At 45.5% G+C, this 19,237-nt stretch overlaps 1 protein-coding gene across 1 annotated transcript in view; it reads right to left on the minus strand.

Moving 5' to 3' along the window:
- ANTXR2 (ANTXR cell adhesion molecule 2) overlaps positions 1 to 19,237 on the minus strand; it is a 104,095-nt gene that overhangs the window by 30,931 nt on the left and 53,927 nt on the right. The window contains exons 12-16 of the mRNA XM_086746949.1: positions 16,525 to 16,620; positions 10,520 to 10,561; positions 9,379 to 9,474; positions 4,781 to 4,948; positions 4,203 to 4,283 (exon numbers count right to left, since the gene is read on the minus strand). Of these exons, the coding sequence (XP_086603075.1) occupies positions 4,203 to 4,283; positions 4,781 to 4,948; positions 9,379 to 9,474; positions 10,520 to 10,561; positions 16,525 to 16,620 (483 nt within the window). The remainder of the gene's footprint in view (positions 1 to 4,202; positions 4,284 to 4,780; positions 4,949 to 9,378; positions 9,475 to 10,519; positions 10,562 to 16,524; positions 16,621 to 19,237) is intronic.

Here is a 19,237-nt window from a genome sequence, read left to right on the forward strand (position 1 = left end):
CATCACCTTTTGATAAAGCTGAGTATTGCTGCTGTCACTGATTGACAGCTAGCACGTCCAGCTATTCTGATAAGCGCTGGAGCTGGGATGGGGCACCTGAGGCAGACAGCCTGGTGGCACCCCCCTGGATGGCAGCCTACTTGTACCCAAGTGAAGCTGTGATGCCCACTTACGATGAGCATCCTTTGGAGGAAGTTCTCCCATCTGATGTTTTTAAATTGGAGATTATTCTTCTGGGTCTTCAGCATAAGAAAATTCTGCTAAGTCCATAATTCATAATCGTGCTTGTCTCTTGGCTAACATTCACCACTTTAACAAAAGGGGCAAATGTCTTCTCCAAAGAAGACTTCTTTCTTTCAGGCAGGCCGAGGACCGCTTGTTTTTCTGAAATTCAGTTCAGTGCTTCACTCAACAGAATGCACTGCTTTATGTTGGAGACCGAGCTCTGAATTCAGCCTGAATAGGGCTGTTTGAAATGAATGCTCTTAAAATGATTTCTTTCACTTTCTGTAGCAGTGAACTTCAGAATTTCAACAATAACACAGCTCTGTTCTGGGAGTTTAAGAAAAAGTTTGGCTCCAGTTTAGCTCTCAGGTCTTCACAAACAAATTTCCCCTTGAAGAAACGGCAGAAGGAATATTTTGGCAGAACACATTTAAGAAAAAGAGGTGCTCTAGCTCCCTTCTACTCTTAAACGAACAGATGAAAAGGAGCTGCCCGTCGAATGCCGTGAAAGCACCATGGAGCTGCCAGCTTCGGGCACTCCGCGGCACTGCAGTTAGTCTTTTGTTTCGAAACAGTGAGTGTCCTCTTAGCTGTAAGGCACTTAAAGCCTCAGCCTCCTAACAATTTCTGTTCCGCTCTGCAACTGACAGTCTGAGCTAACGAGTCGGTGCTGGCGGCCTGTGCCCGGCGTAGGAATTACTGAAGAAACACAAAGGGAAGGGTCTCCTCTCAGAGAATATAACACCGTCAGGTGTCTCTAAGTGTAACGTAATTCTTGTGTATAACGTAGAGATGCTCAGAAAGTAGCATTAGTTTAAACACGTTTGTATTAATTCTGAAAAGTGTCTTCCTTTTTATTAGGCTGTTTCATAACTTTAAAAAAGCTGAAAGTCATCTATAGTTCTACTATAGAAATTCTTCTAGAATTAGCTATATATTTTTTTTCCTTTTACCAGTCACACATCTGTGCATCGTAATAGGAAAAAAATCTCAAACACAAGTGCTGTAGGCGATCTGTGGACTTGAAAGACATCTGTGTGCGTAAATGTGCACAGGACCGGTATCTCAGCCGCTACCCAATCACACAAAGCAACACAGTCATATAAAGAATTTGAAAAACCCTGATGATTCCCTTTAGGTGCTAAACTACAGATCAGGAAATCAGCCCCAGGATTTGGAGAAGAGAACAGGACCCCCAGGCTTGCATTGCGAACCTGTCCCAAGTTCTGTTCTCGTGCCGTAACAGACACCCTGGAAGAGGAGTTCCAGTACAGGAACAACGGCAGGCGCTCCTCCGCGGTGACCGTAACGGCACACGCACTCAGCGCTGCTTCCTGGCTGAACGTAATGCTGTGGACTGAAGGTTGCCATCACCCCAGTTAAAACCCTCGGACAGTTAACTGGTTTATCAGAGTACCCCCGAACTACCGTGGTTCGTTCTTCTTTGCCCCTTTAATTAAAAAAAGGAAAGAACGTACAGACAGGAGTCTGAACGCAGGGTAATGCATCATTTATAAATTATCTTGTTAGTGCAGAAAACAAAACATGGCTTTGAAAACAAAATCTCCTGCTGCGGACTCCGCTATGTTTGATGGGAGCCCTTCAAAAGAGTTCGTGGCTTAATGGAGGCTGTTTATGTGGGGACTTCGATCCGTACCTGCTGTCCCCTGTCACTCCCTGGAAACTTGGCGGCAGATGTTGCAGCGCTAACTTGTCTCTGAAGTGGCTCTCCGTCCTCATCTCCCCACCACAACAGAGTCAGACTATATTAGATCTCTTTATTTGTGCCTGAGGCATGTTTGGGAGCGCAGCTGTGTCCACCCCCACTCTACCTTTAGTGTTCCAGCCCCCAGGCAGCAAATGTGAGACCAAAACTGTTCTGCCACTCTTAACTACATCTGCTGACAATCCCGCCGCCGCGCTGCGGGCTGCCGAGGACCTGGGCCTCCGCTCTCAGCAGATGTCGGCGACAACCTGCTAGCTCGCACCTGTACAAGCTTCCCTAAACTCGCGGATGGCGAGCTGAAAAATTCATGACTCGGAGGACTTCCATCCGCAATCAAAGCCTCTCGGCTCAACCGCACACAGCCCTCAAACCGGGCCACCCTCGGCATTATCTGGCACCGCGGCAGAGGTGGGAGAGGACAGAGAGGAGGAAGAAAAGGCTCGCTCTGCTTTGATACTTCACGCCTAAATTTCAATTACTTGATCAAGGACTTGAATTCAGCAGTTAATTCTCCTACAAATGGGAACGACCAAGTTCTTAAACAACAAAAGAAAGAAAACAAAACAAAACAACTCTGTGGCTGCCGTTTACCAAACAGTGCTTCCGACGTAAGCGTGTGCATGCATGTCTCGCTGTACGTGCGTGTGGCTGCTCATCCGTGCCCTGACTTAAACCCATCGGGTACAGAATGGGATCTCCACCTAGCAAACTGTGAACAAGTACAAAGACTTTTCACCCCCCTGCCCGAGATATAAAATACGCTGCCAGGCAGAAATTGCACTCCTGCGGGTCACACCTTAATGACTACTGGTTTAGATTTCATTTGTTACTACAAATTCTGCTCCTTTTTTCAGCGGGGATACTGAAGATAAGTGAGCTGCTACTACCCTGTTTTTCATAAACCAGGGCATGGGTCAGCGTCTTCCTCTCAGGCCCAGAGAAGCGGATGCCTGACTTCACAATGGCTCAGCAAAGCCTTCCCTGGCAGACAATTTTTACAGTAACTACCTGTTTTTATAGTCAGATATCCTTAAAATAGGGCCTGACTTACAGTTTTTTAGCCTGTTCAAGCAGCATTTCTTCTATGTTCCTATTTACATGGAATTTACAGGTTAAACTGTGTTGTACTGTGTATTTTGTATGTAGATTTGTTACGGTCACTTGTGCGATGTCGAACAGGCATCACTGATGCAAACAGTAGATAATTTTCCAGCATAACAACTCAAATGATAACACTAGTATTCGACAGTGCTCCCCACTTCCAGCATTGCACTTGGTCATTCTGCTTCCTCCCACGCTTGTTCTCGTCCTAACAAAATCTCACCTTTTCTTCCTTTAGAATAGCACCAAAGTTCACCCCAGGAAAATAATGTGAATACCGATGACCTCTCATTCTCTCCAAGGTAACTCCCTCCCTGTAACTCCTCTGATTCCTTTATGTCATCTTTATGGTGTACCTTGCGAAAATAGCGTTCTCACGCACTACTGCCTCGTGGGGGGAGAGCCTCTGATCTGTCCCACCCATTTCGTTTGCTTCCCATGTGCCACAACCAGGAAGCTGAATGGTCCCAGTAGACTTGGAACACGTTGATGATAAATCAGTTCCTGAGACAAATACTAAGGTTTGAAGTAGCACTTTCCTAAGGAATAACAATCAGAAATTCACAATCTAGCTTCACTGTAAAAGGTTCAACAGCTCTGCTTCCCAGTCACAGCAGTCTGTAGCGGAGGCCACTTCTAATGGGTCGTGAGTGTACTAGAAGAAAGGATTGCATGAGAAACAAGTTTCCCTGTTTCTTTTTCTGTGAAAGCTGCCTTTGGCATGGACGTGTAAAGCTACCTGAAGCAATTTGCATGACGGTTGTTGGCGGTCACTTAAATTTGATACGGTTTTAGTACTCTGAGTGCCAGAGTCTACTCTTACAAGTACCTGGTTATAAAGAAGGTTTGGGTGTTTGTTAGAGAGTTTACGCTGAGTGAAGCATGTGCTATATTTTTGTTTTCCAACTGAACACACAGGAAACAAAGAATCCTTCACTCTGCTTTCAGGAGATACATGTTTCTGCAACATTTCTGGGCTGGTGTGATTCATCTTTGAATGCACTTTGTTTCCCCAACACGTGCCATGCTTTCGGCTGCAGCGCTTTCTTTAGGTAAGGTGACGGAATTACCAGTGTAAAGCCAGCTAAAGCCATGCTGTAACATGCCCCTCTGATGCCGACCATAGCGGATACACGCGCCACACACAAACCTCATCTCCTTGCTGCGGTCGCATCAAAGAGACTCTGTCGTACTGTCTTCGTAACAGCGCCCACAGTGCATCGAGTCGACCCTGCGGCAACAGAGCAACGGGATGTTGGGTACAACAAAACCAGGCAAGGGAGAGCACACCACACCTGCCAGGTTACTGTCCATTGAAAAACTGACTGGCAGAACTGAGCACCAGTTCCTCAGAACCAGGTAAGCAAAGCATAACCTTGGGCTGTCACTCGCACCACACAGCTGTGGTGCTGCTCTTTCCCATCAGTGAACGCCAGGCACTCCACGCTCGCCTCTGCTGGGAGCGGAGCGGCTGTGAGCTATCCCACCTTTGCCTCTCAGCGATCTAGAAGTCATACGTTTACATTGTTTTATGAGATTGTTAAAATGCTATTCACCCTGAGTAGGCGTTCACTTTGGTCATAGTGCATTGCACTTGAATGGGAATACTTGAAAAATAATGTACAGTTCGGCAAGCGTAGGACTGGTAAGGCAGACAAAATCCAGCCTTATAGTTACTAGAGATAAAAAATATGAAATTATATTGCACTGAAGACAAAAAAAGATTACCTTAATTGGCGTATACCACTTCTCCTGAATGGCTGGTGAGGTAGGCTTTGGTTTAGGTGGTTTAGGATGAAAAGGTTCTTCGGGTTCTTCTGGGAGTTTCACCACAGCATTTTTTGCTTTTTCCAATCTAGCCCCTTCCTCAGTGGATCCTTTATCACCCCAGCGAACCTAAAGCCAGAGTTTAGATGTAAATGCACTGTATGCAAAGGACAAGTAAACTTGCAAATAACAGAAGTGCTGAAAAAGTTTAAATTTGGAAGAAGTTCTGAACAAACAAGGAGGGGCGGGTACTGAGGATAATGCTCCTTCTTAATTTTGGATGAAAAATGCTTTTTTTTTTTTTTTTTTTGCATTTAACTAAGAATGCATTTGCATTAAATACGAGTCTCTCAGTAGCAACAAGTCAAGGAAAGTACTGAAAGAAATATCTACCTTGCATCACACAGGCTGTGTAGGAGACAGGAAATATTTTCTAATTAATGATGTAAAATTATCATTTCTAGTTCTGATGTATCCTAAAATACCAGACCTTAATTTGGCACCAACGAAACCCTAGATCTTTGTCACCCTAGGTTTCCTAACATGGCGTGTTTGTTGGGAAGTCCGGTTTAGCTAGAAGGCGATGCTCGAGTAAGTTTTAGCTGAAGCTCCTTGACACTGCTCGGGTTTTCAAGTAGTTCTGCCAGCAGACACATGCTGGAGGAAATGCAGATGAAGCAGTCTAAGCTGCATAGTGAGTAAATGTAAAACACGTAGCAGTGTATATTTTATCACTGCCACAAGCACGCAAAATGTATACAAAGGGTTCAGAGAGACAGGAAACCTGGGTTATTGCTGTTGGTGAGGCAAGCACAGATCGCCACTTCCATAAAAGGCTGTACTGACTATGCTGCAAAGTGGAAATACAGGAAAAAAACTTCCCTCTAGGAGATGATTTGTCTTGCTACAGTAATCTTATTTCATCTTGTAACTGGAAACACGGTGCAGCAATTTGAGCAAGGATGACTGCTGTGCTGTACGAAGAAACAAACCTAGACACGATCACTTTATCATCCAAAAAGAGCATCTCAAAGCTATGGCTGGAGTTTGAAAGTTCTTAGTAAAACTGGCGTGGATTATTTTCAGTGCAAGACTTTTAAATCATGCCACCTGCTACAATCTAGCCCGTAAGGAGGACCTGATACACCTCCACCCCGGAAATTAAATTCTGACATTACATCTTGGGTAAGTGTGACGTGCTGATGAGCTGTGACTGGAAAATAGCTAACCGTTACTGCAGGACTCCACCAGCATATTTGCTTTTTTCAGGGACCTCCTGACTGGGGATGCCAGGCATGAAAAGAGAAGAATCCAAGTAAAAAAAAATCAGAGAAGACTGCCCTTCCACCCTGAGGGAAAGAATTAAGAGCAGATAGGTCTGTGTCGGTTCTGGCCTGCCACCTGCCAAGTCAAGCACTTGAAAGCTAGGCAGAAAAACAGTGGGACACAGCAACTCTCCCACTGCAAAGGGGCACAAAGTCATGTTGCTCACCAGGAACATGATGCCCTCGGTCTGCCTTCTGCTACCCGGGGAGAGGGGCAGACTGCCGTAGACTTGCTAGGGTCATTCTGTGATGTGCCAGGATAAGTGTGCCATAGCATGGGAGAAGGAAGCAGCCTGACTTCATCCTCATCAGCGCCGTATGCAGAATGCGCTGGTGCGGAAAGGGAGGAAAATAGGTAGGCAAGCCAGAGCCTAGCCCCCTTCAGAAAAATGAAATAAAATAAAAGGGAGGAAAATCGTGGCGTTTTATCACCACCACCAAGTGGTTTTTTGCCACTGTAATTTCAATGTAGAGAACCAGAGGGGCGAAGTACGGCAGAGCATCATTTGGTCTGTAGCACTGTAACTCACCCTGGTAAAATACAGAGCAGCGTTGCTTAGCAGGGGTACTGTTTTGAACCTTTCTGTTACTTCGAACTTCACTGTTTGGCTTGCTTAGTGATTTCTTTTTCTCGCTGGGGAACCCTCTCTGCAATACCAGAATGGGCCTTCCTGTCCAAGTAGGCCCTGCTGAGTCATTAAAATGCATCTGTATCCTTCACTGTGATCAATGGTGCTTTTACGGTGTTTCTTATGAGGTTGTTAAAATGTATGTTAAACACTGTTAAAACCATTTAGAGATAGATGGTGGATTCCTTCCTGATGAAATGGCCTTCTCCTTCAGAGCAAAGCGACTTCACCCAGAAGAAACCAGAACTTGTGGAGTGTGACAGCACAACTTTGACGTAAAAAACTTACTGCCTGTACTGGGTGGGGCCTAGAAATGACATCCTAAAACTTTAAAGCAATGCCAAAAGAGAGATCTAGGAAGAGTGATCACTGCTGGCTAAATTGTTCTGGACTGTCACAGAGGAGTGAAGCTAGTGGAGAAGGCAGGAGTGAATGCATAACTGCCCCGAAAGAGTACAGAGTAAGTGAAGCGGGACAGGAGCAGTAAGCAGAAGTTTACTGGTTCATTCTCTCCTTTTCTCTATGCAGGGAAGCTGCCAGAAGAACAGCAGGAGAACAGAGCACAGAGAAGCAACAAAAAATAGACAACTGCATTACCACGTGAACTGAAACCAGGGAAGAAATGTAGTGAGCAGCCCAGCAAGTCTTTTGTTGGCCACAGCACAGAAACCACATTGAACTGTCCAGTAAGGAATAACCTCCTGTCCTGGTTCTGGCCAGGATAGAGTTAATATTTACCTGAGCTGGGTGGAGAACTGAAGCTGGTAGCCCCTATGGCTGGGATAGTTAACTAATTAGCTAACAGCTGGGGTTAATTTACCCAAATTAGCCAAAGGGCTATTCCATCCCATCTGACATCATGCTCAGTATGTAAGTGAGGAGGGTGCTGAAGGGAGGCCCCCTGCTACTTGGAAGAGACTGGATGTGGAGATCTGTTGTGAGCTATTGTACTGTATTTGTGTTCCATCACTCTCTTGTTTTCTTCTGTCATTACTGTTAAATTTACTTTTTGTTCAATCTCAACCCGCGTGTTTGGTTTTTTTTTCTGGTTTTCTTTTGTTTGTCAAATCTCCTCCTATTCCCTCGGAGAGTGGGGGGAGTGAGAGAGAGACTGCGTAGTCTGGTCCCCGTTGGGGCTGAACTACGACACCTCCCTATGAGCCGCTCTCTCCATCATCCTGTTAGAGGGTTTTTGTTTTCTCTCCTTTCCACACTTGCTCTGCCCTGCCTCACCAAAGGAGCAACGTGCTCTCCTGAGCCAGTGAACGGCAGGAGGCCTGGTACCGCCCTGTCGGAACAGCTGGGAGTGGGCTGGGGAGCCGGCGTTCCCTCAGCCCCACTGTTACAGGTACTGCAGGATGGGGTAGAGCTCCGTATTCGAATGCTGAGGCACGTAGGATGCAGCGCCCAAGCTTGACATTTCTTAGCTCCACAGAATGAAGTGCCTTTCACGAGCCCAAGATTGTCTTGTGACCACTTTCAGTCAGCTTCATCTTTAGCCCTTAGTCCTGCACAAAATTCCTAGCGCAGATCAAAAAGTTTTCTAACATAATCGTTGCTTTCTGCTCTCTTTTTTGAAGAGGAATTACTGTATTTTTCCATGTGATGAACATACATTTCTCTATGGTACTGACGGTACTTGTGTTCATGAGGTATCTATTGGTTTTCTGTTGGTTGTGCAAGATCCCTTTACAAACTGTCATGATTTAAACCCTGGAACCCCTTCTGGAACTCTCCTGGAGGCTCACCGTGGCTCCCGTTGGAGATCCAGACCTGTACTTCTTGATATTGAAAAAGTATTTTCTAGGTTGCCTCTGAAAAGCACTGCACAAAATGTTTTGTTGTTCTAAAAGCTGAAGCTCTTCTAAATTAGCAATTCTGAACTGCTGAAGGAAACGCATACGAGCAACACAGCTTTAAACTTGCATGTTCCTCTGCCATGTCCAAAAAGAACTCAAGCAAAGGCGATTCTTAGGCCAATACCCTTGAAGTTTCATTAGGATACATCAGTGTGGCCTAGGTGGGTATTTCAGACAGAGACAGTTTCCTAGGTTGAAGGTAGGAAGTGCCCAAAACCGCTTTGCAAATTCCGTAAAGGCTGACTTGCCTATGAAATCTGACATAAGGACGTGCCCATAAGGATGCACATTTTTCATTCCGTTTTAGTTAACATGATGCTATCGCGTCTCTTCAAAGACAGGCACCGTTGTCTCTGTGAGTTCCTCTGGGATCAAGTCTCTCCTTAGCATCACCATTGTCAGCGCGTTTGGCTGGCCCACAGTTGGAGGACTTATGTTTCACTGTAATTTCTTCCAAAACATTCTGAAAAGGCTCTCTCTCTCTCTTTCTTATTAGAATGATGGAAAGAGCATGTCTTCAGGCAGCTATTTAAAGTTCCAGTCAAATGCAACTACTGAAAGCTGTTCTTTCATAGGCAAGCTCAAAACTGTTTGATATGGTACAAAATTTTACAAGGCTTATGTCACTGGGAAGGAAGCGCACAGGATGCCCTTGTGTTTTCAGTACACTTGAGAAGTCTTTGTTTCCACCCTTGGCAGCCTCAGAGAGCTTGTGTTTTAGTGAACTGGTATCCCCACATACAAACCTCCATCCTTTTAATTCCTCCCACGCCTCGTCCACCATAGTAGGAAGCATCCACTGTGGGCCATTTCTTGGTAGGCATGGGCTCTTGTTCTTCTTCCTGTCAATACATTTACATAACATTTACTTCTAAAAGGTACTTTTTTCCCTCCCCCCGCTAAGTGTCTTTTTAGTGTGTTTCACTGGAGTTCATGGAGAGTAAGTATTCCTGTGTTAGGTGTGAAAGATCAGATATTTAGGTTCCTCAAGGATTTACCAGTTTCCAAACAAAATCTGGTCGTGTTTGGAAATATCTTTAACGTTTTTCATGGGAAAAGCATTGGCGGTGACCATTTGGAAACTCCAAATGGGGCCTCTAACTGTATTCTACTGACAGTTATTTGTTTGCCCTGTCCTTTGCCTTTCCACAAATAAAAATAAGCAAAATACACACAAAGAAAAGGATTTGCAGTGGCTGCCTCTTCAGAAAACAGAATGCCTTCCAAGAGCCAGATCATCAGCCCTACTCATTTGGATTCAGCCGACAGCGCCTGCAGATCTGCAGTAAGGGTTGCACAGCCGATCACGGTTTCCTAAGCCAGCCTTTGTCAAACTCGCTCTCGGCTGCCTCGGCTCCATGAGGTGTGCTTCATCATGGACTTAACTGTGAGAGCGCACTTGAGCACGCTCAAGCAGTTGGCTGAATCAAGACCAAGGGGCAAAAATACTGAAGACACCAGAAGATCCTCTAGTGCATTATTGCCCATGAGAGGGAGAGAAATTCCCTTATAAGGGTTCTTCACTGTCTGGAACACCACAGCTGTAGCAAAACGCTGTTTAAGTCATACATTAATCTTCAGACTGTTATACAAGAGCTACTGAGTCTTTCTGCTTTCACTGCAGAATGGGAAAAGTAATGTTAAACTACAGTGGGATAAAGCCCCCAAATATTTCTGTGGATTTGAGCTTAATTCATGCCACACTGAGATGATTGAGACAGAACAGAGATTTGGACTTTGGCCATCGTGCTCTCAGCTTAAGGCTTCCCACGGGACAGTTACTTATTCAGCAACCAGGACAAAGAGCCGCATTCGCAGAACACAGGAAAGCACAGAGGAGTGGGATCACGTAGCCAGTGTGATGAGCGGAGCACCGTCATACCGTACCTCTTTGGGAGGCGGTGGAGGTGGAGGAGGATCTTTGATGACCTGAAAGAGCCAAACACATAAAAGCGTTAGGAACTGTAGTGGCAGCATCCAAAAGCCAACAGAAAATGTTAAGAGTGAACTGTTTCCATCTGAGTCCCCCACATCTGCCTGCAGACTGGCAACTGCTGCTGCCAAGCCCCTTGGGTATCGATTATCAAGGCCTTCTGGAAATTAACACCATCCGTCTAATAGAAAATAACATCAATTGACTGGCAGACACTCTCTGGGCAGACACGTCTGCCACTTTGCTTCCTGACCGGATCAGACTCAGTCGTGCTAAGTAATAGCCAGTGATGAAACCCTATGGAGTTAATTAGCAAGACTGGGAGGAAAAGCGTCCCAGGGTCTACGCGAGGTCTTGCATGATCTTGGGCCAAGCCGCCTGCTTCCTTGTGTCATGCTGCTGGATCCTTTCTGGCCCTATGACAAGTGTGACGTGCCTTCTGGAAGCTCAGGCTTCACCTGTAGAGATCCGGATCATGTCACAGATCTCATAATTTAAGTATGTCCCTCCTCGACTGCTCAGCCTGCAGTGCCTGCAGGTGCGAGCTGGGTTCACAAGGCTTCTCAAACTGTTTCTTGATAAGGCTCGCTCTTAGGATCGTTCACTTACGCCTATATTTAAACCTCTCCCTACGGTTTCTGCCTGTTCCCTTTCTCACATATGTACTGTCAATCTCAGGGAGTTCTCTGGTGCTGACAGGAACCCACTGGGCTTTACAGGGAGGGGAAGGGGAAGGCAGCGACCCTCTTAAAGTGATGAAGATGACAACTGTATGCACAGCTGTTCTTCCACAAGAAAAGCAGGTTTGTAAGCTAAAAAGAAGTACTTCAGTGATACGAGGTAATTTTTTGTGCTTGAATATTATCTAGAAATTACTAGAAAATACTTAATGAATATCAAGGAGTCTGTTTCTGCTGCACCTTAGTACTATATAAACATAACCAAAACTGTCCATGATGACAAACACCCAAATCTCCTAATACAGGATTAAGTACCTGAATTGAAATATGTCTTATTTTATTCACTCTGTGCTATTAATTACAGTTCTTTCATTTATTCTACCACTGCCTATAAGTACTGTCACTGCACAGATGTATAGTATCATACATAAAAGAAACCATTTTTTCTTGACCACTCGTCAAGAGTTTTCCTTCTTGATTTACATTTCAAGTTACAGTGCCACCAAGATAGCTCCTAGTTACTGCCTAGACAAGCTGTGGACTTTTAGCCCTGGAGACAGGAATTCTATCAAGTGTGAGAAATAAGCATGGTACCCTTGGAAACATTTTTCCACAGCGCTTCAGGTTTAAGATACTGAATTGTTCATCAGGCAAGCTCAGAATACTTTGAGTGGACTGGGAAGTCAGCTATGGATTTTAACTGGACATCCCTTTGCTGCTGTAGTGTTGCAAAAACATTCCAGAAATTACATTTTCTTTAAATATTTCTAGATACTTTTTCTCCTACCCATCAGGAATTTTTCAAATATTGAACAGAAATCAGTTAGTTAATTAGTGAAACACTCGTGAGAGCCAGACTGGAATTACTGCGCTGACTTAACAAGAAGCACCACCACAGAGGGGCCACGGGACAGATTCTGAGCAAGATGCTCAGGCTTGGATGCTGAGCAATATTTTCCAAAGCATGAAGATATTTCATTCTCACTGAAAGCAAGTTAAAAAAATGGAAACGGTAAAACAGTACCTTCAATATATTAAGGGTCCCCTTTCTCATTTCACTTCTATTCTTATTTCCCTTTTGCCCGTCGCTAACGATTATCTCACACAAATGCATTTTGCTGCCAAGAAGGCAAGCTGCACGGGGAGACGGCCTAGCTGGGCTGCGCGTTTGTGCCCGTACAGATTGAACGGTATTGTGACTGCACTTTCTACAGTTCTGCAGTTCTTAAGTCGTGCAGCCTCTCCCGAGCAAGGACACCTTCGCATAGTAAACTTTTGTGATGCGTGCTGAAGTTTGCTTGGACCCTGTGCGCCCGCTGGTATTTACGGAATCGGAATTTCCACCCCAGTGAATCACGAGAAACTCCACTTGTCAGACCTCACAGGGCTTCGAAAGTCACGAGTCAACGGGTTTTCGTTTGACGCCCTGAGCACAGGACCAAATCCTATGCTAGCTGCTAAACTCCCTCAAGTTACAGGATAAACCAGATTTGAAGCTAACCAATACATTAATTAGCTGCTATTTCTAATAGCTTCAGAAAATGAAAGTTGTTTTAAATGTGACAGTGGTGTGAGAAAATAATCTGCTCTGAGTAGCAGACACTCACCCCTGCTGACAGAAGTGGAATGTAAGTGCCTGCATCCTTATGTTTCCACAGGCTCCTCTCACACTCGCACACTCTCTCACACACACAGATTATTTTCAGTCTTGTGTGATATTGCAAGTAAAATCAGTAAAAGCCATTTTTTTAAAAGAGAAATCTGAGGACCCCATGCAGCTTCGGCAGAAAACAATGCAAATGTAGCAGGAAACTGCACAAACTGAAGATCATCATATTGCAAATGAACTTTTCCTGAACTTGATTCAGATTGTTTAAATACGGAAGACTCTGAATAATGCTGCTGTCTTGTTAACCTCGTGTAGAGATGGATTACTTCCTGGTTTGGTTTTGTTTGTTTTACCATCATCATCACCATCACCAGGCAAAGCTGCATCTCATTTACTTAGCTGCAAAAGACGAAGACTTGAGTTTGGAGGAGAGCCGATTTATTTTAAAAAAAAAGAAAGAAAGAAAGAAAAAAGTTAGTTGCTTGAGGCAACAGTCCCTTTGATCTGCTCATTAACACTTTTCAAATGTTCGCTTGATGTGGGCATTAGGAAATGTCAGCACCAGAGCCTGAAGCCAGCTTGATGCAATCATCTGTTCTGATATGGAGGGAAGAGTGAAAGAACTGTCAACAGCGAACTGCCTTCAAAAAAGAGGAGGCGGGGGGGGGGGGGGGGGGCGGAGAAAGAAGAAGAAAAAGGAGTCCCCCTCCCCAACCTGTACGTGTTCATGGATCCTCCCAGCAAAGAACGCTGACCCGACGGAGCCCTAGCAGGGACAGAGCGGAGTGCCGGAGCCACCTGAGCTCACCACCCTGCCTGCGGCCCTAGGGATGACACACCCGTGCGGCACCGGACGCTCGTTCTGGTCCGTCCACAACACCTTCTGCCTCTCTCCTTTCCATTTGATGCTGAAGCACGGGAAGCTTACACAGTTTGGGGGCTGCTGCTTTCTTCCTTGCTCACGTTCTTCGTCCCGTGAAACCAGCTGCTCTGCACTGCCAGGGAACCGGACTCAGAGGAAGGGAAGAGGAGGCCCTGCCTGGCCCTGATATGCTGCCTCTCTTGTCAAGGACACTGGCACCAAAGCCCAAAACTTCATAGCCAGAAGTGGCCACAACATGGAATGTGAGAACCCCAGGTGCAGGAGAGAGGGAGAAAAATGGAGGCACAGTGTAATGGTCTGAGGAAACAAACATCAAAACCAAAAGAAAGGAAGAGTCAGTGTTTGGTAATAGGTTCAGTGCAACAATATGTGGTTTTGGAACTGAGCAGTGGTGTAGCAGTGAGTCCTAAAATTACCTTTTCTTTTCAAAGAAACAAATAATATCCATCAGGTGGGAGAAACAAGAGAGGGCACTAACACTGCAAGTGCTGTGGTTTTATTGCTGTCATAGAAGTCAGGCTGCTTCTAACTAATAACTTAGCAATCTACGCTCAAGCCTTCCTGGGAAATAGCCGATCACGCCTGTACCTAACACTGTATCCTCAAAAGATGCTGAGGGTAAGGTACTGTCTTGTAAAGCAAACACCAGGGAGGAACAGACATAAGCACCGGGTGAATCAGAACCAGGGGACGTTTCTCACAGCTCCGGGCAGCTTTGTGGAGACGTAGCTCCTCACAGGAGATCAGCCCAGACAGAGCCCGGCCTCAATGCCATGGTGCACCATCGGCACGCAGGGCAGTGTCTTTGCTCTGCAGTTATGAAGGGCAGCATCTGTTTTATTTAATTGGGTCCTAGCAGAGGTGTCCCTCCACAGCTCTGCATGGTGTGTTGACATCGTGTAAACTGAACTCCTTTCACTTATTCCAGGCGTAGGCTGGTGCAACTCACATTTTCATATATTATACTGGTATAGCTACCGAAAGGGCTGGAAGTTAACGCTACAGAACCACGCATTGACTTTTTTTAAATGTAGGACTTGGACATAAAAAAAATGCAGAAGGCACCTTACTGATTTTCATTAGAGTCATCACTGGAAAGAGATTTCCTGCTCTCAAGGGGCTGCGCTACTGCAGTCTCTCCTTACTCTAATGGAAGGAAAATGCAGAGCATATGAAGTTTCACCGTACCATGGGAGCTGACGGCTGATGAGCGCTGACTTCTGAACGCTGACCAATGTGTGGAGTATTTTGATTTTGTTCACTAGGTTGTACATGTGTAAACCTGATGCTGAAAAAAAAGCCCATCCACTTGGCAAAAGATTACAACTGCAAAGACAAAACCAGCTGTTTTCAGAAAAGCAGCTCTTGAGGAAGGATGTGGTGATCCCCCTCAAGAGTTACGACTGAGTAGTGAAACAACTCACTCCACAGTATGTCTGTAATTAGCCGACAGGAGACACTGAAAGGAAAAGTTACTTGGCTTCACTTGAGGATTTAAATTGTATTTTGCTTGCATATTTTTAAAACACATGAAACACAAAGTGTTTGCAGTTCTACCAGCATCTTTGCTGCAATACTACATCCTTCATGTCCTCCGCCTCCCCCTCCCTCCCTGCCCCAGGTGACAGATCTACGTGACATGCCTAGCTGTAGCCACTTTCTACAGACAGGAAGCGTTGGAACTAAGAAGTGGGAAGATGAATCTATGGACTATGAATCCCAAGGTTAGCCAGTTATTTTAAAATAAGAAAATAGTAAGCTTTCTTCTTCCTGATGTCAAATTTTCCTTTTCCACAGGAAGCCTCACAGTATCAAATAAAGCTGAAGTAAAGCAACTAACAGACCATCTCCCTGCATTTCTGATGGGACTGTACTGTGGGGAATGAGAGAGAAGAGAGTCCTTTGATTACAGAAGAGATCATAATTCCTGCCTCAGAAACACCAGACCGTGAGGATACAGATGGGACTGAGGACATTTTCCCCAGGATAGCCTGGGGCCTGACGGAGAGCACCAAAGCTTTTGGTTACGTGGGCTTTGGCGTGGTCAGGGAAGAAGGCCAGTTCCTCTGCTGCTCCAGGCCCCACAAGCCCAAGACAAGACAAGGAATACGGTAACAGCCTGCAAGCAATCTCCACTTCCCAAGTCCTCAGCACTGCCATTGAACTGGATGAATAAAAAACTTCACCAGTTTAAAAACCCCAGCAGGCCAGGGGATGGAAGGAGAGTTAGTGGAACAGCACTGCTGACTGCTGCTGGAAGGATAAAGAGTGCACTCAGATGAAAATAGATGTCATGTGTGCAAGGGATTATTAAGACAATAAGGGATTTCCAACTTGAGAGCCCGTAATGGACTACAAATACCAATTTTAGTGATAGGACTTTTAAAATGGTCCTTGATTTCAGGATAACATCTGCATAGCATTATGGCCAACAACTTTCAAATAATAGAGAAAAGGGTTTTACCAGGATTTCACAGAAATAGAACACACGTGCTCACGCAGCAGAACGCCAGTGAGCAGCACGCCAGGAGGCTGATGCTGGTTCGTGTGTGTGCAGGTCTCAGAAAGCCAGAAGCACTGCTGAGAGTGCAGTCCGCAGTATTGACGCTGGTCTCTTCCATTTATTGCATATCACTAATGAAAGAAAACTCCCTCAACAGATGGCTTATGTCACACGTAGCTCTCCTGTTACTTAGCCTGTTTTCTAGGGTATCTGTGCTTCCCGACACGGTATGAGTAACAACCGTGAGTCACACACCCAGTGGGTTTTTCTGAGTCTTTACTCACCACTTTGCAGCAGAGGGGCCAGAACCACCAGAGCAGACCGAGTGCCACTAGCAGTAGCAGCACAAGGACGGCAATAAGCGCGGCTACTCCACTAGACTGCGAAGAAAGCAGAAAGACAGCATCAGTGTATGCTGCAAATAACTGCTGCCTGGTTCTCCCGGTCACCCCAAAACAGCTTCCTACTGACCAACACAAATCGTTCTGTTCTCGCCAACGGAAATTCCTCACAAGGATCGAGAAGGGGGTCTGTGCACTGTACAACTACAGCATGCTAAATCCCTGTAGTAGTGCTACCTGAACCTGAAGCCACCATCCTAAGAAATTGTGAACGAGCGTTACTGCTTCCAGCAGTACTGCTTTTTTTTAACAAAGAAATGAGCAGCCCGTCTCTCACCACCCCAAACCCACATCTTGTAGTTGCTTTTATTCTTACACTTGGCGTTCTGTGCTGCTGTGCTCGTTTAGAATGACACTCAGTTATTCAGTCTGCAGCTGGGAAAAAAGGAAAGGAGGGATTCCCAGGGAATCACTAAGGCTGGAGTACAGCGTAATTCTGTCGAAGTGAGGAAAGTGCTACTGGAGATACACCATTGCACAAGGGAGGCGAAACAGAGCTTTAGTCCAGCTGCATCTGGGTGCAGCAAGGCATGCACATTTACAAGAAACAGGTAAGATGCATGCCTCAGTGCCTAAATGCTCCCTATTTTTTGTTTGTTTTCACTGCAGCAATGTGTGTGTGCTAGGGGAGGCTGTAACTTGTAGCTCTCATATACCAACTAGCCATCAGCTGCTCCGCTATCAGAATTAGTGGAACAATTCTAGCAGTGACCCATTTCTTGCAGTTGCCCATCCGCTACTATGGAAACAGCAGTTCTCCCTGTATGGAGCTGTCTGTACAGCAACATGTATGAAAGGAAAAAAAAATAAAAGGGAAAAAAAAAAGATTATCAGAACTACAGTAGTCAACGCACATCTGTATTCATTCTGTTTCCTGTGAGTGAAAACTTTTGCCCACAGAGAACAGAGAAGCACTGTTAGAGTACAGCCGAGGGAACACAGCCGTACCCAGCAGTTTGGTACGATCTCCTTGGCATCAACACTTTGTTTTTACCTATCTGTGCAATCTTAGCCATTTTTAAGGGAGCACGAGGACAGACTTAATATGTGCAGTCTGCTCTTAGTGTGCAGCATCCTCCTGTGACTGTGCTGCCCTTGCGTTACCATGCCGAGAGGCTGCTTCAGCATGCTTTAGTGTGAGACTGAAATGCTTCCCAATGATAAAGAGGCCCTTAAACAGAGAAACCTGGTTTTCCCACTATTTTCCCAGTGATTTGGGCAGTGTGCGTCTCTTCAGCTCTCCATTTACTCAGGCTTTCTTCCCGATCCTGAAGGGCTGAACCGAGATGACTCTTGATTTCTGCAGTTGCCCCAGTATTTCATTTTTAAATGAATAGAAGAAATAAAAATGTTGGTTTTTTCTCTTTTAGGTTAATTACCTACAAGCGACAAAAATACTGTTGGAAAAGCGCATGCTGACGAGCAGAAGGTACTGTTCTGTGTGCTTCTGTGCCTGACAGGAAAGCTGCACTGAAGTCACACTTGAAATGAGACAAATTTAAAGAAACACGGTATCCGTGCGCAGTACATTTTCAAAACCTCCATCCCTACATAGTGGTCTTGTGTCTAACGTTTATATATCAAGTCAGAGGAGTCACTGACTGCCGAAGTACGTGGTTTATCCTAGAAGGTGTGCTTAACTCTTTTCTATAAGCCCAGGATAAAAACATAGCAGGAAGTTCACACTGCCTTAACCCAGGCTTACCTTAGGTACTCCAGCCTGTGCTTTGACAAGGACTGTCTCCCCTAACTAACAGCTGAGAGCCCACACCGAAGTCAGGTATCTAGAGTTACGCAACATTAGCATCCTCCCGTGGGATTATTACCACCCCCCGGACTGGGGCTGAAGTCCTGACATTCTGCCTGCTCCGCTTCAGCTGCTCCCAGTGATCCCGCTCAGTGGGACGGGGCTGGGGTGGGACCGCCGGTGACTGTGTCACTCCTGGCTCTCACGGTTATGGTTACAGTGAGCGAGGCTCTGACTGCATGCAGGCTTCTTGGTATTTGGAAAGCCACAGCTGCACACTGTGCTCAAGGAATTTGTTGTAATACAACACAGTTGTATTACAGTGCACAGCTGTGCACAATACAGTTCACAAGCTATAGAAAAATATAACCCCCCACACAAGGAACACAGATGCTGCTTGTATCTCGGGCCAGAGCCGGCCAAGTTAGCCTGGGAGAGGATGAGAATTCCAGGGCTTTCCCGCTATGTATAGTTCTGCATATGGTCTAAATCAGCAGCCCCCGAAGCAGCTAGCAGAGCAGATGCAGCAGCAATGAAAGGAGAAGCCCTTGTAACAGAGCCTGTGTCGGAAAGCAAAGGTAAATCTCCTCGCCTGCCGCGTAAGGGATGGCTTTTCTGTGTTATCAGGAAGTCTCTGATGATACATACAGCAATACTTCACTTGTGTGGAATCCTGCAAAAAAAAGACCTCCCTAAAATAAAGCTGTTTGCCACCTTAATGGGAAGAATTAAGCAAATTGTTTTATATAACTGCAGGAAAAAAGTCTTGTCTGTAACTCCCCCCTCACACACTTCAACAGGGAATTCAGAACAGCTGAAAACTGTGTTGTGTGTAGTGGTGTTACTAAC

This window comes from Chlamydotis macqueenii, chromosome 4 (genome assembly GCF_036417535.1).
Source record: "Chlamydotis macqueenii isolate bChlMac1 chromosome 4, bChlMac1.mat, whole genome shotgun sequence".
In the NCBI taxonomy this organism is placed as follows: Eukaryota; Metazoa; Chordata; class Aves; order Otidiformes; family Otididae; genus Chlamydotis; species Chlamydotis macqueenii.